The 27,567-nt window shown below is 37.5% G+C and overlaps 1 protein-coding gene across 1 annotated transcript in view; it reads right to left on the bottom strand.

The window, feature by feature from the left end:
- Window positions 1-778: 778 nt before the first annotated feature.
- Window positions 779-27,567, bottom strand: part of LOC128655881 (uncharacterized) — a 44,214-nt gene continuing 17,425 nt past the window's right edge. The window contains exons 2-3 of the mRNA XM_053709469.1: window positions 10,104-10,225; window positions 779-2,971 (exon numbers count right to left, since the gene is read on the bottom strand). Of these exons, the coding sequence (XP_053565444.1) occupies window positions 2,392-2,971; window positions 10,104-10,225 (702 nt within the window). The 3' untranslated portion in view covers window positions 779-2,391. The remainder of the gene's footprint in view (window positions 2,972-10,103; window positions 10,226-27,567) is intronic.

The following is a 27,567-nucleotide window of genomic DNA, read 5'->3' as shown; positions in this document are numbered from 1 at the left end:
ATATATACACACACACACATATACAATGGTTGCCTTTTTCTTTTCTAACACTTTTTGTACAACAAATGTATATCTTTTGTGTGCAATATTTTTTTAATACATTTTATTAGATAGTTTCATTATCTAATTTGCTTCATTCTTTTGATATCATTTGATGAAAATAATATCTAGATAGACTCAGTAGCTGCTGATTGGTGGCTGCATAGAGGACTTGTGTGATTGGCTCACCCATGCGCATTGCTATTTCTTCAACAAAGGATATCTAAAGGATAAAGCAAATTAGATAATGAAAGTAAATTGTAATGTTGTTTAAAATTGTAATCTCTATCTGAATTATGAAAGAAAAATTTGGGGTTTATTGTCCCTTTTAGCTCGATGAGCTCAAACGCCCACAATAAGCCCCTTATCGCTCAGGTGCAAACGTTTGCGCTCCATTTGTAATCTGGCCCATTATGGGTTAATTGTAGTGTCTATAGTGGGGAAAGAAAGTTTATTTCAAACCTAAGAGCAACAAGAATATTGAAGCATCGGCTACACCTCTTTTAATATTGATGTATATAGTAGATATCATATGTGTATAATCCAAAATGCTAGAAACAAGAAGTAAAGTTCTAGGAGCCATTTCACTATGATTTGCCAAGTCCTGATCTATAGGACCTTGAAAATAAAAATGGAATTTATGTCACTTTATAAAGAATAATTACCCCCAGTATATAGTGACACCATGATTACTTATAATGAATTTACCACAGCTGCCTTTGTAATTATACACAACACATTATTTTTTATATCATTGAAGCTTTTATTGATTTCAGAAGAGTAAATCTCCAATTTCAACAGAAATTAACAGTTCAACTGACATCGAGCGCTTTTCTCTTTACCACACAATGAAGGAATCTATAAGCAAGTTATACAAGCATTAATATAAAAAGTATGTTTTACCTTACTTAAAGCTCTTTGGTGTTTAGTACACATATTAAGTACAAACATTGGTCTCAGTTAAAAGGAAATGAAATTATTATCGGGAATCAAGTGCTAATTTGGAAAAGTGCTACATACAAAAAAAGTTTTAAAAACATTTTAAAATTTTCACTTGAAACTACAACCAATAAGGATGGCTTTGTGAACATAGATAGATATTTAAGGAGACCATTTTGTATGGCGCAAGAGAGAGATAAGATCTTCCCTTCTTGCAGGCTTAGCTCATTTGAAGGGGCATGTCCTTGGGAATAATAGTTGGTTTGTTTGAATGAGCAAAACCAGCTATTACAAATACAAAATAACCTCAAGGAACAATTTCAAATACATTTAATACTCTGCAGCGGGTAGTCATTGGAATCAATGACTAAAATATATATATATATATATATATAAACACGCATTTATCTACCTATCTATCTATATATATTTATATATATATATATATATATATATATATATACAATTTAAAAAAAAATGTTATTTAACATTATTTTTTATAAATCACATCAATTAGCAAGGATCTGATGATTTATAGCTCTCTGGTCTGGTGAGATTATCTAACAAGTCTCATCAGTACAATGAGGACCATCAAATAATTTAGAATTTCGTTTGAGAACTGTTTCTCTCGCTATGCATGCTGTGGATATGACGGAGACACGTGTGTTACAATATAATGCTCAAACAAAAGCTCCAACAAGATTTTAGCAGATTTTTCTCCATGCTGGTGAGTTTTTGACTATCAGGCCCTCAAGTCTTGAACATTGTTTTAAACTCTTTAATTAATTAGGAAAATATTATGTTTATTTACATTTAAACACACAAAAAGTTAAACATAAAAAAAAATCATATGAACAGGAAATATATAATATTTTGAAACAGACAAAATAGATTCAAAGATATTCATTTAGATTAATCCAAAAAACACGTGAGAATCTGCTCAAAAAGTGAATTGGAATGACGCTAACTTTCTCAGTGCAGAGTTACTGGGATAATCCATAATAATCACTCTGCACAACATTTCTAACAGAGTGAAATAATTACTATGACCTGTGTATAAGTTTATGTTATTAATAATCAAGGGGTTTATTAAAATCCCTTTGAAAACCACAGAAACCCACCATTAAAGTGTATAAGGGAATTTTGTAAAATCATTTAAATATTTTCTCTAATGGATTTGAACTGATCCCCAAGTGTTGCAATTCCCAGGTGAAATAAGCAAGACAACGTTATAATGCAAGAGATGCTATTAATATAACTTCACTAAAAATTACACCAGATGATAAGTTTATGCGTTTGCTGGTTTAGCTGTTACACTGGTATAGTGAAGCCTTCTCATGGTCTGGAGCTAGTATCTGCTTATTTGTTATTACCATAAGCAGTTAATAAAGCCCATATCCTGCCTGACTGTAATCATTTATTGCAACTATTGTGCTTACTATTGTCTTTCACATCATTTTCACTGCATCTGCTGCAGCCGTTATTGTCACAGCGATACATGGGTATTTTTTTATCAACAGCGTCCCAAGCTTTCAAGACTTCCTTTACTGGTCTTTTTTGGTCAGAATTAAAGAACTTATTGTAAACTAAAGCTCTATCATTTATCTTACTAAATACATCCAGTTTGCCTAGGATACTATATTCCCCATTGGGTAGTGCGCAGCGTCCCACACATGGCGAATTCAGAGTAAAAAACAGCACACAACCGGCTTTAGCTCCTGTATTCATCATATTTTCAACTGGGGAAAGTGTAGAGGATCCAGTAGGGTAAAGGAGACGATATTCGGAATGTTCTACATCTTTCTTATTATTACTTTGTTTTCTGAATTTGGCCATTACTAGGTTTGTTCCCTGATAAATCTGATCATTATTGAATATCTCATCCCAATTTGGATTTTCTACATTTAGCACCTTCGCTATATTTTCATTTGTTAGACTGTTGCATTGGTTTGCAGAAAACTTGACAACGTAGGCGTATTGCTTATCGGTATTTCTGTAATTAGATAAACATTGCAGTAATTAACAAACCGATACAATCACATCATGACTTATGTCTCCAATATTACATTTCCAGAACACAGATAAACTGTAAAACCAGAGCTGGTTCTAATGGGTCCTAATGCACTTTCTTTCACACCAATTCTCAAACATTACCAGACGCCCTGAGTTGTCAAACTACTGCATGGTGCTATACACAAAAATAAGCAGCAGAACAGGAGGTCTCACACAGGTACCCTCTGCACCCTGAAACGTAGGGGATCAGTCTAGAGCTACGTGTGCATGGATGTTCTACCTTAAAATATGTAATTAGATTTAATAGAAAGTAAAAAGGAACTTTATGGAGGTCTATTTTATACCTCACACAACTCACCCTTTTATTAACATTCTGGTATATAACTTCTATGTAAAACTGGCTATGTATTTAAAGCCCTAGCTCTGTATTGTGGGTATTATTGCAAAGTGCATGACACAGCTTTTAAACATCTGGCAGCATAAATAATATGTGAATATTAACCACTTCTGTTACACGGTGTGAGAATATTTAGGTTAGTGAGGAAGTACAGAGAGGCAGAATGTGTTCTAAAATGACAGTAAAGTCAAAATTAAACTTTCATGATTCAGATAGGGCACGGAATTTTAAACAACTTACCAATTTACTTATTGCATCACATTTGATTTGTTCTCTTGGTATTCTTTTTGAAAGCTAAACCTACAGTGAGGGGAAAATTATTTGATCCCCTGCTGAATTTGTGCGTTTGCCCACTGACAAAGAAATGATCAGTCTATCTCTTTAATGGTAGGTTTATTTGAACAGTGAGGGACAGAATAAATCCAGAAAAACTCATTTAAAAAAAATTGCATTTTAATGTGTGAAATAAGTATTTCATCCGCTATCAATCAGCAAGATTTCTGACTCCCAGGGGTCTGTTATACAGGTAATGAGCTGAGATTAGGAGCACTCTCTTAAAGGGAGTGCTCCTAATCTCAGCTTGTTACCTGTATAAAAGAAACTTGTCCAAAGAAGCAATCAATCAGATTCCAAACTCTCCACCATGGCCAAGACCAAAGAGCTGTCCAAAGATGTCAGTGAAAATATTGTAGACCTACACAAGGCTGGAATGGGCTACAAGGCCATCGCCAAGCAGCTTGGTGAGAAGGTGACAACAGTTGGTGCGATTATTCGCAAATAGAAGAAACACAAAATAACTGTCAATCTCCCTCGGTCTCCATGCAAGATCTCACCTCGTGGAGTTTCAATGATCATGAGAACAGTGAGGAATCAGCCCAGAACTACATGGGAGGATCTCAAGGCAGCTGGCACCATAATCATCAAGAAAACAATTGGTAACACACTACGCCTTGAAGGACTAAAATCCTGCAGCACCCGCACTGTCCCCCTGCTAAAGAAGGCACATGTACAGGCCCGTCTGAAGATTGCCAATGAACATCTGAATGATTCAGAGGAGAACTGGGTGAAAGTGTTGTGGTCAGATGAGACCAAAATAATCAAACTCTTTGGCATCAACTTAACTCGCCGTGTTTGGAGGAGGAGGAATGCCGCCTATGACCCCAAAAACACCATCCCCACCATCAAACATGGAGGTGGAAACATTATGCTTTGGGGGTATTTTTTCTGTTAAGGGGACAGGACAACTTCACTGCATCAAAGGTACGATGGACGGGGCCATGTACCTTCAAATCTTGGGTGAGAACCTCCTTCATTCTGCCAGGGCATTGAAAATTGTAGTGGATGGATATTCCAGCATGACAATGACCCAAAACACACGGCCAAGGCAACAAACGAGTAGCGCAAGAAGAAGCTCATTAAGGTCCTGGAGTGGCCTAGCCAGTCTCCAGACCTTAATCCCATAGAAGATCTGTGGTTGGAGCTGAAGGTTCGAGTTGCCAAACGTCAGCCTCAAAAACTTAATGACTTGGAGAGGATCTGCAAAGAGGAGTGGGAAAAAATCCCTCCTGAGATGTGTGCACACCTGGTGGCCAACTACAACAAACATCTGACCTCTGTGATTACCAACAAGGGTTTTGGCACCAAGTACTAAGTCATGTTATGCAAAGGGGTCAAATACTTATTTTACTCATTAAAATGCAAATCAATTTATAACTTTTTTGAAATGCGTTTTTCTGAATTTTTTTGGCTCCATCTGCTTGCAGCTGCAGGTAATTTGCCATTAAAGGGACAGTATACACCAATTTTCATATAACTGCGTGTAATAGACACAACTATAAAGAATAATATGCACAGATATGGATATAAAAATCCAGTTTAAAACCATTTAAAAAATTAAGCTTCCAGTTTAGCTCTGTTTAAAAGGTTACTGGAACACCCACTGCAAGTGGGAAATAGCAGACACTCCCCCTCCCTCTGCATATGAAAAGACTCTTTACACAAACAGAAGCAAGCTGGAGAAGGTATACGTCGGTATTCTCCTAAAACTTTGGGGCTTGGTTAGGAGTCTGAAAATCAGAGCAATGTTATTTAAAAATAAGCAAAACTATCAATTTTTTTAAAAAAAAAAACTGTATAGGCTATAATTGGATTATCTACAAAACATTTATGCAAAGAAAAATCTTGTGTATAATGTCCCTTTAATCTCTGCCTATTTAAACCCAGCTTTTTTAGCCATCATTGTCTGTTTATTGATTTACTACTCAGAGTGTGCTGTGTATTGCTATTTGGATTGCTCTCTGTTACAGACTTGGATTTGGATTCCGGACTCTGATCTCTGAACTAGACTATGCTTTGCTTTAACCCCTTGTACCTCACTGGATTGTTTGCCTTACTGTTGCTGACATGGATTGTTTTTGACATCACTCAAGCCTGACCCCTCGTGAATGTTACCAGGTTCAGCAACAGAAAGACAAACAATCCAGTGAGGTACAAGGGGTTAAAGCAAAGCGTAGTCAAAGTCCAGTTCAGAGATCAAAGTAAACAGCAACTCCAATGAAGTACCAAGGGCAGAGAAAAAGCAGAGTCCAGAAACCAAATCCAAGTCTGTAACAGTGAGCAATCCAAATAGCAATGCACAGCACACCCTGAGTAGTAACTTAATAAACAGGCAATGACTGCTGAAAGAGCTGGGATTATATAGGCAGAGATTAAAGGGACATTATATACACGATTTTTCTTTGCATAAATGTTTTGTAGATGATCCATTTATAGCCTATACAGTTGTTTTTTTGTTTTGTTTTTTAAGTAGAGGCAGAAGTGAGGAAGTAAGTAGAAAGAGAAGTGAGGAAGTAAGTAGAGGCAGAAGTGAGGAAGTAAGTAGAAAGAGAAGTGAGGAAGTAAGTAGAAAGAGAAGTGAGGAAGTAAGTAGAAAGATAAGTGAGTAAGTAAGTAGAGGCAGAAGTGAGGAAGTAAGTAGAAAGAGAAGTGAGGAAGTAAGTAGAGGCAGAAGTGAGGAAGTAAGTAGAAAGAGAAGTGAGGAAGTAAGTAGAAAGAGAAGTGAGGAAGTAAGTAGAGGCAGAAGTGAGGAAGTAAGTAGAAAGAGAAGTGAGGAAGTAAGTAGAGGCAGAAGTGAGGACGTAAGTTGAAAGAGAAGTGAGGAAGTAAGTAGAAAGAGAAGTAAGGAAGTAAGTAGAAAGAGAAGTGAGGAAGTAAGTAGAAACAGAAGCGAGGAAGTAAGTAGAGGCAGAAGTGAGGAAGTAAGTAGAAAGAGAAGTGAGGAAGTAAGTAGAGGCAGAAGTGAGGAAGTAAGTAGAAAGAGAAGTGAGGAAGTAAGTAGAGGCAGAAGTGAGGAAGTAAGTAGAAAGAGAAGTGAGGAAGTAAGTAGAGGCAGAAGTGAGGAAGTAAGTAGAAAGAGAAGTGAGGAAGTAAGTAGAAAGAGAAGTGAGGAAGTAAGTAGAAAGAGAAGTGAGGAAGTAAGTAGAGGCAGAAGTGAGGAAGTAAGTAGAAAGAGAAGTGAGGAAGTAAGTAGAGGCAGAAGTGAGGACGTAAGTTGAAAGAGAAGTGAGGAAGTAAGTAGAAAGAGAAGTAAGGAAGTAAGTAGAAAGAGAAGTGAGGAAGTAAGTAGAAACAGAAGTGAGGAAGTAAGTAGAGGCAGAAGTGAGGAAGTAAGTAGAAAGAGAAGTGAGGAAGTAAGTAGAAAGAGAAGTGAGGAAGTAAGTAGAGGCAGAAGTGAGGAAGTAAGTAGAAAGAGAAGTGAGGAAGTAAGTAGAGGCAGAAGTGAGGAAGTAAGTAGAAATAGAAGTGAGGAAGTAAGTAGAGGCAGAAGTGAGGAAGTAAGTAGAAACAGAAGTGAGGAAGTAAGTAGAGGCAGAAGTGAGGAAGTAAGTAGAAAGAGAAGTGAGGAAGTAAGTAGAGGCAGAAGTGAGGAAGTAAGTAGAAAGAGAAGTGAGGAAGTAAGTAGAGGCAGAAGTGAGGAAGTAAGTAGAAAGAGAAGTGAGGAAGTAAGTAGAGGCAGAAGTGAGGAAGTAAGTAGAAACAGAAGTCAGGAAGTAAGTAGAAAGAGAAGTGAGGAAGTAAGTAGAAAGAGAAGTGAGGAAGTAAGTAGAGGCAGAAGTGAGGAAGTAAGTAGAAAGAGAAGTGAAGAAGTAAGTAGAAAGAGAAGTGAGGAAGTAAGTAGAGGCAGAAGTGAGGAAGTAAGTAGAGGCAGAAGTCAGTATGTAAGTAGAGGCAGAAGTCAGTATGTAAGTAGAGGCAGAAGTCAGTATGTAAGTAGAAACAGAAGTGAGGAAGTAAGTAGAGGCAGAAGTCAGTATGTAAGTAGAAACAGAAGTAAAGAAGTAAGTAGAGGCAGAAGTGAGGAAGTAAGTAGAGGCAGAAGTCTGGAAGTAAGTAGAGGCAGAAGTCAGTATGTAAATAGAGGCAGAAGTGAAGATGTAAGGATAAAATGAAGGGAGGAAGAAAGTAGAAAACGAAGGAAGGATGTAAGTAGCGGCAGAAGTGAGGAACTAAAGAAAGGCAGAAGGGAGGATGTAAGGAGAGGCAGAAGTGAGGAAGTAAGGAGAGGCAGAAGTAAGGAGTAAATGAACACGTAAGCAGAAGAAGTAGTGAGGATATAAGGAGAGGAAGAAGCAGAAGTGAGAAAGTAAGGAGAGGCAGAATTAAGGACATAAGGGGAGGAAGAAGTGGTGAAGAAAGGAGAATTAGAAGTGAGGAAGTAAGGAGAAGCATTAGTGATGACGTAAGGAGAAACAGAATTGAGGATGTAAGGAAAGGCAGAAGTGAGGAACTAAAGAAAGGCAGAAGGGAGGATGTAAGGAGAGGCAGAAGTAAGAAATAAGTGAACACATAAGCAGAGGAAGTAGTGAGGATGTAAGGAGAGGAAGAAGCAGAAGTGAAAAAGTAAGGAGAGGCAGAAGTGAGGAAATAAGGAGAGGCAGAAGTGAGGACATAAGGGGAGGAAGAAGTGGTGAAGAAAGGAGAATTAGAAGTGAGGAAGTAAGGAGAAGCATTAGTGATGACGTAAGGAGAAACAGAATTGAGGATGTAAGGAAAGGCAGAAGTGAGGAACTAAAGAAAGGCAGAAGGGAGGATGTAAGGAGAGGCAGAAGTAAGAAATAAGTGAACACGTAAGCAGAGGAAGTAGTGAGGATGTAAGGAGAGGAAGAAGCAGAAGTGAAAAAGTAAGGAGAGGCAGAAGTGAGGAAATAAGGAGAGGCAGAAGTGAGGACATAAGGTGAGGAAGAAGTGGTGAAGAAAGGATAATTAGAAGTGAGGAATTAAGGAGAAGCATTAGTGATGACATAAGGAGAAACAGAATTGAGGATGTAAGGAAAGGAAAAAAACGGAGGAAGTAAGGAGAGTCAGAAGTGAGGAAGTAAAAATAGGCAAAAGTAAGGATGGAAGAAATAAATAAGTAAGGAAAGGCAGAAGTGAATATGTAAGGATAGGAATAAATGAGGATTTAAGGGCAGAAGAGAGGAAGTAAGGATAGGAAGAGATGATTATGTAACGAAGGGCAGACGTGAGGAGAGGAAGAAGTGAAGGAATTACAGACACATAAGTAAGGTAGTGCATGTGAGCAGTATATAACAGTAGTGTGTATGTGAGCAGTATATAACAGTAGTGTGCATGTGAGCAGTATATAACAGTAGTGTGTATGTGAGCAGTATATAACAGTAGTGTGCATGTGAGCAGTATATAACAGTAGTGTGTATGTGAGCAGTATATAACAGTAGTGTGCTTGTGAGCAGTATATAACAGTAGTGTGCATGTGAGCAGTATATAACAGTAGTGCGCATGTGAGCAGTATATAACAGTAGTGTGCTTGTGAGCAGTATATAACAGTAGTGTGCTTGTGAGCAGTATATAACAGTAGTGTGCATGTGAGCAGTATATAACAGTAGTGTGCTTGTGAGCAGTATATAACAGTAGTGTGCATGTGAGCAGTATATAACAGTAGTGTGCATGTGAGCAGTATATAACAGTAGTGTGCTTGTGAGCAGTATATAGCAGTAGTTTGCACATGAGCACTATATGACAGCAGTGTGCATGTGAGCAGTATATAACAGTAGTGTGCATGTGAGCAGTATATAACAGTAGTGTGCTTGTGAGCAGTATATAACAGTAGTGTGCATGTGAGCAGTATATAACAGTAGTGTGCTTGTGAGCAGTATATAACAGTAGTGTGCACATGAGCACTATATGACAGCAGTGTGCATGTGAGCAGTATATAACAGTAGTGTGCATGTGAGCAGTATATAACAGTAGTGTGCATGTGAGCATTATATGACAGTAGTGTGCATGTGAGCAGTATATAACAGTAGTGTGCAGATGAGCACTATATAACAGTAGTGTGCATGTGAGCAGTATATAATAGTAGTGTGCATGTGAGCACTATATAACAGTAGTGTGCATGTGAGCACTATATAACAGCAGTGTGCATGTGAGCACTATATGACAGCAGTGTGCATGTGAGCACTATATGACAGCAGTGTGCATGTGAGCACTATTTGACAATAGTGTTGACAACAATGAAAAATGAATGTTATAGAAATAAATTGGAATTTATTTTTTTAAAATATAATTTTCCATCTGAATCATTAGTTTAATTTTTAGTTTCATGTTGCACAATTAATAAAACCATGCTCTGTTTCACTATTGAACATTCAAATAAATACTTAAATGATTACACAATGTTATTTAAATGTTTAATTACTTAGCAAATTTTTGATTTATATAAACAGTGACCGTCTGAAGCTCCAGTAGGGTAAAGCCGGTCACCGGCAGGGAGTTACTCCAGACAGCAAGCACAAGAAATAAGACCGACATCCTCTGCATCTGTAAAGACAAAGGGTTATAAAATGATATAGAGGTTAATTATAATCCTTTAGAAAAGCTTAGCACATGGTTTATCTATTAGATAAACTATTCTAAAGCATTGTGATAGACACTATAGTGATGTAATCTTGCTCTCACACTATATTTGCACACATTTAATAAAGATACACAAGGCATCTACATCAATCAATTAAGTGGTTCCAAGATATTGGTGTTATAATTTTACATATTTAAAGGAACACTGAACCCAATTTTCTTTCGTGATTCAAATAGAGCAGCAATTTTAAGCAACTTTCTAATTTACTCCTATTATCATTTTTTCTTCGTTCTCTTGCTATATTTATTTGAAAAAGAAGGCATCTAAGCTTTTTTTTGGGTTCAGACCTCTGGACAGCACTTTTTTTATTGGTGGATGAATTTATCCACCAATCATCAAGGACAATTCCAGGTTGTTCACCAAAAATAGGCCGGCATTTCAAATAAAGATATCAAGAGAATAAAGAAAATTTGATAATAGGAGTAAATTAGAAAGTTGCTTAAATTTCATGCTCTAACTGAATCACGAAAGAAAAAAAATTGGGTTCAGTGTCCCTTTAAGGAGAGGTGGCAAAAGTAAATAAATGTAGTGTGATTACTACAGATGAAATATTATACTTATATTGTGCTTAGAAAATACGTTTTCCCCAGATCACTTATACACTGTTTTATTTGTTATAATTTCACTCAGACAACAAAAGGTTTAAACTAAAAACAATGTAGCTCTTGTTACATATTCATTCATTATATTAAAGAGGCATAGACACTTTGTAATTACAAGTTTGTGAGACACAGGCCTCTACTTATCAAGCCGTCAACCGCAAATATGCTTGAATTCCGCAGCGTATTTGTGGCAAGGCTGATTCGCCATATTTATCAAGCCCTACAGACCAGCAAAAGTAGAATTTAGTGACGTAACATACGATCCGCCGGACTCAGTCCGACACAGATCGCGATGCTTACGTCACTCCAGATGTGCAGAACGCAAGTTCGGCACAATCTGACTACTTTTGGAATTGATCAAATTCCTACCAGGTACGCTCGGCACTTTTCCGGCCCAGCGTACCTGGTTTTCAATCCGCCGCCCTAAAGGCGGCGGATCCCATAGGACTCAATGGGAGTCTGACCATAGCGAAAGTTCAAGTTCGCTGCTGCCTGACATCCCATTGATTCCTATGGGAAGTGTCTGCACCTAACACCCTAACATGTACCCCGAGTCTAAACAGCCCTAATCTGCCCCCCTACACTGCCACCACCTACATTATACTTATTAACCCCTAAACTGCCGCTCCTGGAGCTCACCGCAACTATAATAAATATATTAACCCCTAAACCACTACTCCCGGACCCCGCCACCACCTACATAATACCTATTAACCACTATCCTGCCCCCCCTACACCGCCGCCACCTATAATAAAGTTATTAACCCCTATCCTGCTGATCCCACTCCCCGCCGCAACTAAATAAATAGTTTAACCCCTAAACCGCCGTTCCCGGACCCCGCCGTCACCTATATTAAACTTATTAACCCCTATCCTGCCCCCCCTACACCGCCGCCACTATAATAAACTTATTAACCCCTAAACCTAAGTCTAACCCTAACCCTAGCAACCCCCTAACTTAAATATTAATTAAATAAATCTAAATAAATATTACTCTTATTAACTAAATTATTCCTATTTAAAACTAAATACTTACCTTTAAAATAAACCCTAATATAGCTACAATATAAATAATAATTATATTGTAGCTATTTTAGGATTTATTTTTATTTTACAGGCAAATTTAAATTTATTTTAACTAGGTACAATAGCTATTAAATAGTTATTAACTATTTAATAGCTACCTAGCTAAAATAAAGAGAAATTTACCTGTAAAATAAAAACTAACCTAAGTTACAATTACACCTAACACTACACTATCATTAAATAAATTATTCCTATTTAAAAATAAATACTTACCTGTAAAATAAACCCTAAGATAGCTACAATGTAATTAATAATTACATTGTAGCTATTTTAGGATTTATATTTATTTTACAGGCAAGTTTGTATTTATTTTAGCTAGGTAGAATAGTTATTAAATAGTTATTAACTATTTAATAACTACCTAGCTAAAATAAATACAAAATTACCTGTAAAATAAATCCTAACCTAAGTTACAATTAAACCTAACACTACACTATCATTAAATTAATTAAATGAATTAGCTACAAATACCTACAATTAAATACAATTAAATACACTAACTAAAGTACAAAAAATAAAAAAAATAAGTTACAAAAAATAAAAAAACTAAGTTACAAACATTTAAAAATATTAATTGTAGCTATATTAGCGTTTATTTTAAAGGTAAGTCTTTAGTATTAAATAGGATTAATTTATTTCATAAGAGTTATATTTACTTATGTATTTAATTAATATTTAAGTTAGGGGGGTGTTAGGGTTAGGGTTAGACTTACGTTTAGGGGTTAATAATTTTATTATAGTGGCGGCGGTGTAGGGGGGGCAGGATAGGGGTTAATAAATTTAATAGAGGTGGCAGCGGTGTAGGGGGAGCAGGATAGTGGTTAAGAAGTTTAATATAGGCGGCGGCGGGGTCCGTGAGCGGCGGTTTAGGGGTTAAACAATTTATTTAGTTGCAGCGGGGTCTGGGATCGGCAGGATAGGGGTTAATACATTTATTATAGGTGGCGGCGGTATAGGGGGGGCAGGATAGGGGTTACTAGGTATAATGTAGGTGGCGGTGGTGTCCGGGAGCGGCGGTTTAGGGGTTAATACATTTATAAGAGTTGTGGCGGGGTCTAGGAGCGGCGGTTTAGGGGTTAATAGCTTTATTTAGTTGCAGGGGTCTCCGGGGGTGGCGGTATAGGGGGTAGAACAGTATAGTATAGTGTGAGTGCTTAGTGACAGCTTATCAATAAAGCTGGGAAAAAGCCGAAGAGCAGCGAGATCGGATGAGTGATAACTATCACAGTCCGCTGCTCATCGCCCCGTACTGGGTGCGTGGCTTCTTGACAGCTTTATTGATAAATTTGGCGGACGTATTCAGGTCCGCGGCAGCGAGGATAGGCGAACTTAGGCGGGCGTATTGGGGCCGGCGAATGCAGGTAAGTACGGAGCTTGATAAGTACGGGCCTTTGTGTAGTGTTACAATATATTAGCATACTAACCAAGTGTCTGAATAAATCAACACCACGTTTGGCCAAACTTCAACAGCCACCTGTCTTATTTGAGACACATAGACATATATATACAGACCTTCACACTTGCATACATACACACACATTAACACAAATACACACTTACATATATACACACACAAAAACACACACACACACATATATACAGGGAGTGCAGAATTATTAGGCAAGTTGTATTTTTGAGGATTTATTTTATTATTGAACAACAGCCATGTTCTCAATGAACCCAAAAAACTCATTAATATCAAAGCTGAATATTTTTGGAAGTAGTTTTTAGTTTGTTTTTAGTTTTAGCTATTTTAGGGGGATACTCTGTGTGTGCAGGTGACTATTACTGTGCATAATTATTAGGCAACTTAACAAAAAACAAATATATACCCATTTCAATTATTTATTTTTACCAGTGAAACCAATATAACATCTCAACATTCACAAATATACATTTCTGACATTCAAAAACAAAACAAAAACAAATCAGTGACCAATATAGCCACCTTTCTTTGCAAGGACACTCAAAAGCCTGCCATCCATGTATTCTGTCAGTGTTTTGATCTGTTCACCATCAATATTGCGTGCAGCAGCAACCACAGCCTCCCAGACACTGTTCATAGAGGTGTACTGTTTTCCCTCCTTGTAAATCTCACATTTGATGATGGACCACAGGTTCTCAATGGGGTTCAGATCAGGTGAACAAGGAGGCCATGTCATTAGATTTTCTTCTTTTATACCCTTTCTTGCCAGCCACGCTGTGGAGTACTTGGACGCGTGTGATGGAGCATTGTCCTGAATGAAAATCATGTTTTTCTTGAAGGATGCAGACTTCTTCCTGTACCACTGCTTGAAGAAGGTGTCTTCCAGAAACTGGAAGTAGGACTGGGAGTTGAGCTTGACTCCATCCTCAACCCGAAAAGGCCCCACAAGCTCATCTTTGATGATACCAGCCCAAACCAGTACTCCACCTCCACCTTGCTGGCGTCTGAGTCGGACTGGAGCTCTCTGCCCTTTACCAATCCAGCCACGGGCCCATCCATCTGGCCCATCAAGACTCACTCTCATTTCATCAGTCCATAAAACCTTAGAAAAATCAGTCTTGAGATATTTCTTGGCCCAGTCTTGACGTTTCAGCTTGTGTGTCTTGTTCAGTGGTGGTCGTCTTTCAGCCTTTCTTACCTTGGCCATGTCTCTGAGTATTGCACACCTTGTGCTTTTGGGCACTCCAGTGATGTTGCAGCTCTGAAATATGGCCAAACTGGTGGCAAGTGGCATCTTGGCAGCTGCACGCTTGACTTTTCTCAGTTCATGGGCAGTTATTTTGCGCCTTGGTTTTCCCACACGCTTCTTGCGACCCTGTTGACTATTTTGAATGAAACGCTTGATTGTTCGATGATCACGCTTCAGAAGCTTTGCAATTTTAAGAGTGCTGCATCCCTCTGCAAGATATCTCACTATTTTTTACTTTTCTGAGCCTGTCAAGTCCTTCTTTTGACCCATTTTGCCAAAGGAAAGGAAGTTGCCTAATAATTATGCACACCTGATATAGGGTGTTGATGTCATTAGACCACATCCCTTCTCATTACAGAGATGCACATCACCTAATATGCTTAATTGGTAGTAGGCTTTCGAGCCTATACAGCTTGGAGTAAGACAACATGCATAAAGAGGATGATGTGGTCAAAATACTCATTTGCCTAATAATTCTGCACTCCCTGTATATGTGTATATATATATATATATATATATATATATATATATATATATACTATATATATATATATATATATATATAGTATCTCACAAAAGTGAGTACACCCCTCACGTTTTTGTAAATATTTTATTATATCTTTTCATGTGACAACATTGAAGAAATGACACTTTGCTACAATGTAAAGTAGAGAGTGTACAGCCTGTATAACAGTGTAAATTTGCTGTCAACTCAAAATACAACCATTTATGTTTAAACCGTTGGCAACCAAAGTAAGTACACCCCTAAGTGGAAATGTCCAAATTGGGCCCAAAGTGTCAATATTTTGTGTGGCCACTATTATTTTCCAGCACTGCCTTAACCCTCTTGGGCATGGAGTTCACCAGAGCTTCACAGGTTACACTGAAGTCCTCTTCCACTCCTCCATGACGACATCACAGAGCTGGTGGATCCCCCTGAAGATCATCCTACCTTGAGTCGTCTTCAGCCAGCCGACCACCGATGGAACAGAAGAGGACATCCGTAGCGGAGAAGTAATCATCCAAGGGACGCTGAAGAAATCTTCCATCCGATTGAAGTCTTCCATCCAAGGGGCGCTGAAGAGGTCTTCCATCCAATTGAAGTCTTCATCCAGGCGGCGCCTTCAATCTTCATCCATCTGGAGTGGAGTGGAGCCATCTTCAGACGAGCCGACGCGGAGCCATCCTCTTCTTCCAGACGACTAACGACGAATGACAGTTCCTTTAAGTGATGTCATCCAAGATGGCGTCCCGCGAATTCCGATTGGCTGATAGGATTCTATCAGCCAATCGGAATTAAGGTAGGAAAAATCTGATTGGCTGATGGGATCAGCCAATCAGATTCAAGTTCAATCCGAGTGGCTGAACCAATCAGCCAATCAGATTGAGCTTGCATTCTATTGGCTGATCGGAACAGCCAATAGAAGGCGAGCTCAATCTGAATGGCTGATTGGTTCAGCCAATCGGATTGAACTTGAATCTGATTGGCTGATTCCATCAGCCAATCAGATTTTTCCTACCTTAATTCCTATTGGCTGATAGAATCCTATCAGCCAATCGGAATTCAAGGGACGCCATCTTGGATGATGTCACTTAAAGGAACCGTCATTCGTCGTTAGTCATCGGGAAGAAGAGGATGGCTCCGCGTCGGCTTGTCTGAAGATGGCTCCGCTCCGGATGGATGAAGATTGAAGACGCCGCCTGGATGAAGACTTCAATCGGATGGAAGACCTCTTCAGCGCCCCTTAGATGGAAGACTTCAATCGGATGGAAGATTTCTTCAGCGCCCCTTGGATGATGACTTCTCTGCTGCGGATGTCCTCTTCTGTTCCATCGGTGGTCGGCTGGCTGAAGACGACTCAAGGTAGGATGATCTTCAGGGGGTTAGTGTTAGGTTTTTTTAAGGGGGGTTTGGGTGGGTTAGAGTAGGGGTATGTGGGTGGTGGGTTTTAATGTTGGGCGGGGGGTTGTATTGTTTTGTAGATGCAAAAGAGCTGTTTACTTTGGGGCATGCCCGCAAAAGGCCCTTTTAAGGGCTGGTAAGGTAATAGATCTGTTAACTATTGTAATTTAGAATAGGGTAGGGCATTTTTTATTTTGGGGGGCTTTGTTATTTTATTAGGGGGCTTAGATTAGGTGTAAGTAGCTTAAAATTGTTGTAATATTTTTAAATGTTTGTAACTTAGTTTTTTTATTTTTTGTAACTTAGTTTTTTTATTTTTTGTACTTTAGTTAGTGTATTTAATTGTATTTAATTGTAGGTATTTGTAGCTAATTCATTTAATTAATTTAATGATAGTGTAGTGTTAGGTTTAATTGTAACTTAGGTTAGGATTTATTTTACAGGTAATTTTGTATTTATTTTAGCTAGATAGTTATTAAATAGTTAATAACTATTTAATAACTATTCTACCTAGCTAAAATAAATACAAACTTGCCTGTAAAATAAATATAAATCCTAAAATAGCTACAATGTAATTATTAATTACATTGTAGCTATCTTAGGTTTTTGTTTTTTACAGGTAAGTATTTAGTTTTAAATAGGAATAATTTATTTAATGATAGTGTAGTGTTAGGTGTAATTGTAACTTAGGTTAGTTTTTATTTTACAGGTAAATTTCTCTTTATTTTAGCTAGGTAGCTATTAAATAGTTATTAACTATTTAATAGCTATTCTACCTAGTTAAAATAAATTTAAATTTGCCTGTAAAATAAAAATAAATCCTAAAATAGCTACAATATAATTATTAGTTATATTGTAGCTATATTAGCGTTTATTTTAAAGGTAAGTCTTTAGTATTAAATAGGATTAATTTATTTCATAAGAGTTATATTTACTTATGTATTTAATTAATATTTAAGTTAGGGGGTGTTAGGGTTAGGGTTAGACTTACGTTTAGGGGTTAATAATTTTATTATAGTAGCGGCGGTGTAGGGGGGCAGGATAGGGGTTAATAAATTTAATAGAGGTGGCAGCGGTGTAGGGGGAGCAGGATAGTGGTTTAGAAGTTTAATATAGGCGGCGGCGGGGTCCGTGAGCGGCGGTTTAGGGGTTAAACAATTTATTTAGTTGCAGCGGGGTCTGGGATCGGCAGGATAGGGGTTAATACATTTATTATAGGTGGCGGCGGTATAGGGGGGGCAGGATAGGGGTTACTAGGTATAATGTAGGTGGCGGTGGTGTCCGGGAGCGGCGGTTTAGGGGTTAATACATTTATAAGAGTTGTGGCGGGGTCTAGGAGCGGCGGTTTAGGGGTTAATAGCTTTATTTAGTTGCAGGGGTCTCCGGGGGTGGCGGTATAGGGGGTAGAACAGTATAGTATAGTGTGAGTGCTTAGTGACAGCTTATCAATAAAGCTGGGAAAAAGCCGAAGAGCAGCGAGATCGGATGAGTGATAACTATCACAGTCCGCTGCTCATCGCCCCGTACTTGGTGCGTGGCTTCTTGACAGCTTTATTGATAAATTTGGCGGACGTATTCAGGTCCGCGGCAGCGAGGATAGGCGAACTTAGGCGGGCGTATTGGGGCCGGCGAATGCAGGTAAGTACGGAGCTTGATAAGTACGGGCCTTTGTGTAGTGTTACAATATATTAGCATACTAACCAAGTGTCTGAATAAATCAACACCACGTTTGGCCAAACTTCAACAGCCACCTGTCTTATTTGAGACACATAGACATATATATACAGACCTTCACACTTGCATACATACACACACATTAACACAAATACACACTTACATATATACACACACAAAAACACACACACACACACACATATATACAGGGAGTGCAGAATTATTAGGCAAGTTGTATTTTTGAGGATTTATTTTATTATTGAACAACAGCCATGTTCTCAATGAACCCAAAAAACTCATTAATATCAAAGCTGAATATTTTTGGAAGTAGTTTTTAGTTTGTTTTTAGTTTTAGCTATTTTAGGGGGATATCTGTGTGTGCAGGTGACTATTACTGTGCATAATTATTAGGCAACTTAACAAAAAACAAATATATACCCATTTCAATTATTTATTTTTACCAGTGAAACCAATATAACATCTCAACATTCACAAATATACATTTCTGACATTCAAAAACAAAACAAAAACAAATCAGTGACCAATATAGCCACCTTTCTTTGCAAGGACACTCAAAAGCCTGCCATCCATGTATTCTGTCAGTGTTTTGATCTGTTCACCATCAATATTGCGTGCAGCAGCAACCACAGCCTCCCAGACACTGTTCATAGAGGTGTACTGTTTTCCCTCCTTGTAAATCTCACATTTGATGATGGACCACAGGTTCTCAATGGGGTTCAGATCAGGTGAACAAGGAGGCCATGTCATTAGATTTTCTTCTTTTATACCCTTTCTTGCCAGCCACGCTGTGGAGTACTTGGACGCGTGTGATGGAGCATTGTCCTGAATGAAAATCATGTTTTTCTTGAAGGATGCAGACTTCTTCCTGTACCACTGCTTGAAGAAGGTGTCTTCCAGAAACTGGAAGTAGGACTGGGAGTTGAGCTTGACTCCATCCTCAACCCGAAAAGGCCCCACAAGCTCATCTTTGATGATACCAGCCCAAACCAGTACTCCACCTCCACCTTGCTGGCGTCTGAGTCGGACTGGAGCTCTCTGCCCTTTACCAATCCAGCCACGGGCCCATCCATCTGGCCCATCAAGACTCACTCTCATTTCATCAGTCCATAAAACCTTAGAAAAATCAGTCTTGAGATATTTCTTGGCCCAGTCTTGACGTTTCAGCTTGTGTGTCTTGTTCAGTGGTGGTCGTCTTTCAGCCTTTCTTACCTTGGCCATGTCTCTGAGTATTGCACACCTTGTGCTTTTGGGCACTCCAGTGATGTTGCAGCTCTGAAATATGGCCAAACTGGTGGCAAGTGGCATCTTGGCAGCTGCACGCTTGACTTTTCTCAGTTCATGGGCAGTTATTTTGCGCCTTGGTTTTCCCACACGCTTCTTGCGACCCTGTTGACTATTTTGAATGAAACGCTTGATTGTTCGATGATCACGCTTCAGAAGCTTTGCAATTTTAAGAGTGCTGCATCCCTCTGCAAGATATCTCACTATTTTTTACTTTTCTGAGCCTGTCAAGTCCTTCTTTTGACCCATTTTGCCAAAGGAAAGGAAGTTGCCTAATAATTATGCACACCTGATATAGGGTGTTGATGTCATTAGACCACATCCCTTCTCATTACAGAGATGCACATCACCTAATATGCTTAATTGGTAGCAGGCTTTCGAGCCTATACAGCTTGGAGTAAGACAACATGCATAAAGAGGATGATGTGGTCAAAATACTCATTTGCCTAATAATTCTGCACTCCCTGTATATGTGTGTATATATATATATATATATATATATATATATACTATATATATATATATATATATATATAGTATCTCACAAAAGTGAGTACACCCCTCACGTTTTTGTAAATATTTTATTATATCTTTTCATGTGACAACATTGAAGAAATGACACTTTGCTACAATGTAAAGTAGAGAGTGTACAGCCTGTATAACAGTGTAAATTTGCTGTCAACTCAAAATACAACCATTTATGTTTAAACCGTTGGCAACCAAAGTAAGTACACCCCTAAGTGGAAATGTCCAAATTGGGCCCAAAGTGTCAATATTTTGTGTGGCCACTATTATTTTCCAGCACTGCCTTAACCCTCTTGGGCATGGAGTTCACCAGAGCTTCACAGGTTACACTGAAGTCCTCTTCCACTCCTCCATGACGACATCACAGAGCTGGTGGATGTTAGAGACCTTACGCTCCCCCACATTCCGTTTGAGGATGCCCCACAGATGCTCAATAGGGTTTAGTTCTGGAGACATGCTTGCAAGGTCCATCACCTTTACCCTCAGCTTCTTTAGCAAGGCTGTGGTCGTCTTGGGGTCATAATCATGTTGGAATATTGCTTTGCGGCCCAGTCTCCGAAGGCAGAGGATCATGCTCTGCTTCAGTATGTCACAGTACATGTAGGCATTCATGGTTCCCTTCATGAACTGTAGCTCTCCATTGCCAGCAGCACTCATGCAGACCCAGGCCATGACACTTCCACCACCATGCTTGACTGTAGGCAAGGCACACTTGTCTTTGTTTTCCTTACCTAGTGGCAGCAACACGCTTGACACCATCTGAACCAAATAAGTTTATATTGGTCTCATCATACCACAGGACATGGTTCCAGTAATCCATGTCATTAGTCTGTTTGTCTTCAGCAAACTGTTTGCGGCCTTTCTTGTGCATCATCTTATGCAGTGTGCGGCTTATGGTCTGAGCACTGACAGGCTGACCCCCCACCCCTTTAACCTCTGCAGCAATGCTGGCAGCACTCATACGTCTATTTCCCAAAGACAACCTCTGGATATGACGCTGAGCACGTACACACAACTTTTTTGGTCGACCATGGCGAGGCCTGTTCTGAGTAAAACCAGTCCTATGAAACCGCTGTTTGGTCTTGCCCAATGTGCTGCAGTTCAGTTTCAGGGTCTTGGCAATCTTCTTATAGCCTAGGCCATCTTTATGTAGAGCAACAATTCTTTTTTTCAGATCCTCAGAGAGTTCTTTGCCATGAGGTGCCATGATGAACTTCCAGTGACCAGTATGAGAGAGTGTGAGAGCGATAACACCAAATTTAACACACCTGCTCCCCATTCACACCTGAGACCTTGTAACACTAACAAGTCACATGACACTGGTAGAGTTGTCCTGTATCAATTGGACTGGATGTTAGGATGAGAAACATTATTTAAGCTAAAATACCAACATATGTTATTTAATTCCTAATACATTCTTTGAAAAAAAAATTGATGAACCTTGCAATTGTTTTTTACTATAGACTAATCACTTAGTTGTGATTTCTTAGTGGTTTACCATACAATCTAGTTAGATTAACCACATAATCAATGACATCACTGATGACATCATACATGACATCATTAATTACATCACTAGTGGCATCACCAATGGCATTACCCATGACATCACCCTACAGTCAGACAATATACATGCCTTTACCTACTCTCATAAGCACATTTTTACTATCTGAGCGCTCCTTTTCCTCACTAACACATCCTTCTACTTTCTCTCTAACCATCTGTTCTCAGAATCTCAGTACTCTTCTTCACTGTATCAGCTTTCCTTTCTGTGTACCCAAAGCCTACTTACCCAACGAACCTTTGTGTCCCTCAAACCATGTGTGCCATATAGATAACATTGTGCTAATGGCTGTGGCGTTACCTAGGAGTCAGCACTGATTGGCTAAAATGTAAGTCTGACAAAAGTACTGAAATAAGAGAGCAGTCTGCAGAGGCTTAGATACAAGGTAATAAAAGAGGGGAAAAGTGTATTAATATAACTGTGTTGGTTATGCAAAACTGGAGAATGGGTAATAAAGGAATTATTTATATTTTTAAACAATAACAATTCTGGTGTAGACTGTCCATTTAAGGTATAAACACACACACACTGTCCCTTTAAGATTGCATTTGGGTGCTCTTTTTGGGAGTGTGACTGTCACTTTAAGATTATGTGCGCTTGGTGTGAGTACTTCCTTTGAAGATGAGTGCACTGTGTGTGCATGTTTGCCATTAAGACTGTATGTGTGGTGTGCCTATAACTTTAAAACTGTTATTTGTCCCTTAAAAGTATGTGTGCGTTGTGTGTGTTTGTCTGTCACTTTAAATATACATAAAAGATCCAAAGTTATATGCACCTGAAAAATGGTGTTTAACTGAACTGTCCAGTGAACTATAAACACAAACACTCATACATATATAAACACACACACACACACACACAATCACACATGTATAAACACTCACACACACATGTATACATACACATACACTCGCACATGTATACACACTCACACATGTATACACACATACACTCACACAGGTATAAACACTCACAAACACTCACACATGTATACATACATACACTCACACATATATAAACACACACACACAATCACACATGTATAAACACTCACACATGTATATACACATACACTCACACATGTATAAACAATCATACACACACACACACACACATATATATATATATATACACATACATATACATACATACATACACACAATGTATAAACACTCACACACGTATATGCACATACACTCACACACACACATGTATATACTCATACACTCACAAATTTTTTAACACTCATACACACACATGTATATATATATATATATATATATATATATATATATATATACATACACACACACATGTATACACTCACACACGTATAAAAACTCATACACACACATGTATATATATATAAATATATATATATACACACTCACACAAATATATATATATATATATATATATATATACACACACACACACACATGTATATACACTCACACATGTATAAACACTCATACACACATGTATATATATCCTCCGTGTGTATCTGCAATCACAATGCAATAGGGTCTTCAACCAGGGTGCCAAGTCGGTAGTACTTACAGTCTGTTTCAATGAAGGACTGCACTCACTGGATTTAGATCGGGCTGATTGACACCCTCTGCTAGCAACCAATTGGCCGCGAATCTGCAGGGGGTGGTATTACACAAGCAGTTCACAAGAAATGCTGGTGCAATGGTAAATGCCGACAGCATATGCATTTATCTATGTGTGGTGGACATGATACGCTACATCATATCATGTCTGTCCACACAATAATAAATTGACCCCATAGCATTATTTTTTTTTTCTCATAAGCATAAATGATGCCCTTGGCTTTAGCTCTTTAGTCAAATGGCCACAATGGGCCAGATTACGAGTGGAGTGCTATTTAGCGCATTCGCTTGCGTGCTAACTGCGCTTTATGCATGCATCGTGTTATGCTCATATTACAAGTTGGAAGTAAAAAGTTATTGCTCACTCACTAACCTGATGCGCACAAAAAGCCAAACTTACCAAACTTAGAATACCATGTGCGTAATAACCTATTCCCCTATAGAAGTCAAAGGGGGGAAACAATGGAAAAAAATGAATAAAACCTACTCATGCGCTAACCCGAACGCATAATCTCCAGTACGCTAACCCGGCATTAAAATATGAATATTTCACATTCCAATGCTCTTCAGATATCAGAATATGTTCTATTTATTTATAAATACATATTTCTACATATATCTAAAGCTACTTTGGTACAATACATATATACTGCATAAATATACAGTATTTACATGATTGTATATAGGTATAAATATATTCAGATATATTGGAATATCTATTTTGAAATACATAGAACATAATGTGCTATGTACAGAACATTGGAATGTGAAATATTTACAGTAAATACATAGTTAAAACCTTTATTAAATATGAATATTGCATAAATATGATTTTACATGTTTTTATCTACTTAACTGCAAAGGGCTCCATTACAGTTACTGAATAACTTTCAGTTATAAGCCCTGTTCTTGCGCCTACCACCAATCTTCACATTCATTTCAATTTACAGACTCTGTAATTTTGGTGGCGGGGCCGCCAAGAATACTCTATCAGGTTATTAAGGTAGCACTACAGGTCTTATTAGGACTGAATAATAACTTACTTAAAGTCCATATACTATCTTCAAAGCGCTGTTATTCATAGTTCTTTGTATCCATATATATATATATATATATATATATATATATATTACATATGTATTTATGTGTTTATATGTGTAAATATGTATTTAAACACATATATAGACACATAAATACTTGAATACATATGTATACATAAAAAATAAATATATATATATATATATATATATACATACACACACACATACATAAACATCTTTAGACATGTATATGTATGTTTGTCTATGTTAAAGCCCTTTGCCTGCCTTTTTTTTCCCCTAACACCTGAGATCTCGTATTTTTGAGCCCTTATAGCTTTTTTGTGCAATATTTTTTGTATTCATTTTAATTAAATAGTGTTATTATAAGTGTAACTGTATTGTGCAATGAATTGCTAAAATCTTTAGTGACACTTTTGTTTAACAAAACAGTTAACCACAACTCTGAGAACACCCTAACCCAGACGACCATTAACTTCAATTGTGCTCAAGTGATAGAGATTACTTTTAAATTGTAATACAAACACAATTTAACATGGGCGCAAATGAATGTCAAGGAGCTTATTTGTTTTAACTTGCTCATTACTTGTTTACAATTATACTTACCTTTAACTTGATACCTATATATCCTTATCTCAGCCACATTCCTGGCACTAAGTTAGGGTGGCTGAGATTTTTAAAGAGGCATCCTTTGTGCTGAAATTGCTTGTAAACATTTTATGTTTGATTCACCGAGTATTGCCAACGGATATGGCTGTTATGATGTTTATTTAGCCTGATTAAGATATATTTAACTTAGTACATAGGCTCCATTCATATACTCAGCTGAAATTGATATTTACTCAAGCCTAAAATACGTATATCCTTATCTCAGCCCTATTTCTGGCACTAAGTGAGGGTGGCTGAGATTCTAAAAGGGCATTTAATACGCTGAATATGTTGTAACATTTTATGCTTATCTGAAATTGATATTTACCTATGCCTAAAATAAGCGTTACGCTGCATAGGAAACTATACTATAGCTTAAAGCAGACTATACATTACTCATTCATTAGCTTGATACATGTGTTGGTGCCTTTCTATAAGACACTTTATAGCATTTGCTTAAGTATAGCTGTATATCTGTGCTTTTATTTTACATTGGCATTACTGGGCTTTTCTATACATATTAGCATAATAACTTAACGTACCAGCAACGGTGGAGAATCTTCAAACATATATATCCACCAGCATTTCTATTATATGGGCCACTAACAAACGTGATGTAACCCTTTTTTGACACGCACAAGTATCTATTTATTTATTTCAGAATGAGTCATTAATTTCTAGATATTCTAGCCTTCTGCTACTTAGTTTAAATTCAATTATTTTTGTGCCAGAGGAATTCTTTTTACCTAAATCTTTAGGTTACTTTGCTGAATGCATTTTCTAATGCCTAAGCATAACTACCTTTTATGACCTATGATACAAAAATATTTTTTCCTATACAAGGTCTTCATTTAGCAAATACAAGCATATACTACATATTACATTTTTCCACTATATATATATATATATATATATATATATATATATATATATATATATATATATATATATGTATATATACCCCCAATAGCATGTGTTCCAGCGCCCCAACTTTGGTACTTAATACAGGACCTGGGTGCAATCCTCTATGAAAATGTAGATAAGAACTCAGTCAGAAAGGGAGGACACTCTCAGGATTTGTGTAAATTGCATAACAGCAAATAGAGTATCATTTATTGTTCATAGCAACAACATAGTAAAGTCATAAGTCGACGTTTCGGCTTACATAGAAGCCTTCATCAGGACAAATAAAAAACTCAAAACGGCAACCTGTGCCGTATTCAACGTACCAGGAAAAACAGTTCTGTTCTGTTTTTCCTGGTACGTTGAACACAGCACAGGTTGCCGTTTTGAGTTTTCTATTTGTCCTGATGAAGGCTTCTATGTAAGCCGAAACGTCGACTTACGACTTTACTATGTTGCTGCTATGAACAATAAATGATACTCTATTTGCTGTTATGCAATTTACACAAATCCTGAGAGTGCTCTCCCTTTCTGAGTTCTTATATATATATATATATATATATATATATATATATATATATACACATAACCATCTTTAGCCATGTATATGTATGTTTGTCTATGTTAAAGCCCTTTGCCTGCCTTTTTTTTCCCAAGACCTAAAATCTCGTATGTTTGAGCCCTTATAACTTTTTTGTGCATCATTTTAATTAGATAGCGCTATTATGAGTGTAACTGTATTGTGTAATTCATTTTTTATGTGTTTAGTGACACTTTTTTGTTTAGCGAAACAGTTAACCACAGCTCTAAGGACACCCTAACCCAGACGACCATTTACTTCAATTGTGCTCAAGCGATCGCGTTTACTTTCAAATTGTAATACGAGTGCAATTTAACGGGAAAACCCGATATCACTCACGTGAAAACGATATCACTCCACTAGTAATATGGTCCTATATTTCTTTAATTTTTTAATAAATTATTTTATACTTGGTAAAATCACCTAAATATGCAACACTGACACAGAGAAAGCAAACAAACAAATTATTTTACAAACAAATGCATTAGTTTCAATTTGATATCATGCAAACATTGAAGGGATAGTAAACACCAAAAATGTTATTGTTTAAAAAGATTGATAATCCCTTTATTACCCATTCATCAGGTTTGCATAACCAACAGTTATATTAATATACTTTTTACCTCTGTGATTACCTTGTATCTAAACCTCTGCAGACTGCCCCCTTATTTCAGTTATTTTGACTGAATTGAATTTTATCCAATTAGTACTGACTCTTAAATAACTTCATGTGTGTGAGCACAATGCTATTTATATGAAACATATGAAATAACGCCCTCTAGCTGTGAAAAACTGCCAAATGCATTCAGATAAGAGGCACCCTTCAAGGGCTAAGGAATTTGCATATAAGCCTACCCAGGTTTAGCTTTCAACTAACAATAACAAGAGAACAAAGCAAAATTGATGATAAAAGTAAATTATAAAGTTGTTTAAAATAACATGCCCTATCTGAAACATGACAGTTTATTTTGGAATTTACTATTCCTTTAACCTCTTAGTGACCACAGCACTTTTCAATTTTTTTACCGTTTGGGACCAGGGCTATTTTTAAATTTCTGCGGTGTTTGTGTTTAGCTGTAATTTTCCTCTTACTCATTTACTGTACCCACACA

The sequence above is a fragment of the Bombina bombina genome, chromosome 4 (assembly GCF_027579735.1).
Source record: "Bombina bombina isolate aBomBom1 chromosome 4, aBomBom1.pri, whole genome shotgun sequence".
Lineage (NCBI taxonomy): Eukaryota > Metazoa > Chordata > Amphibia > Anura > Bombinatoridae > Bombina > Bombina bombina.
Note: the sequence above shows the minus strand (reverse complement) of the source record. Positions and strands in the feature narration are given on the sequence as shown.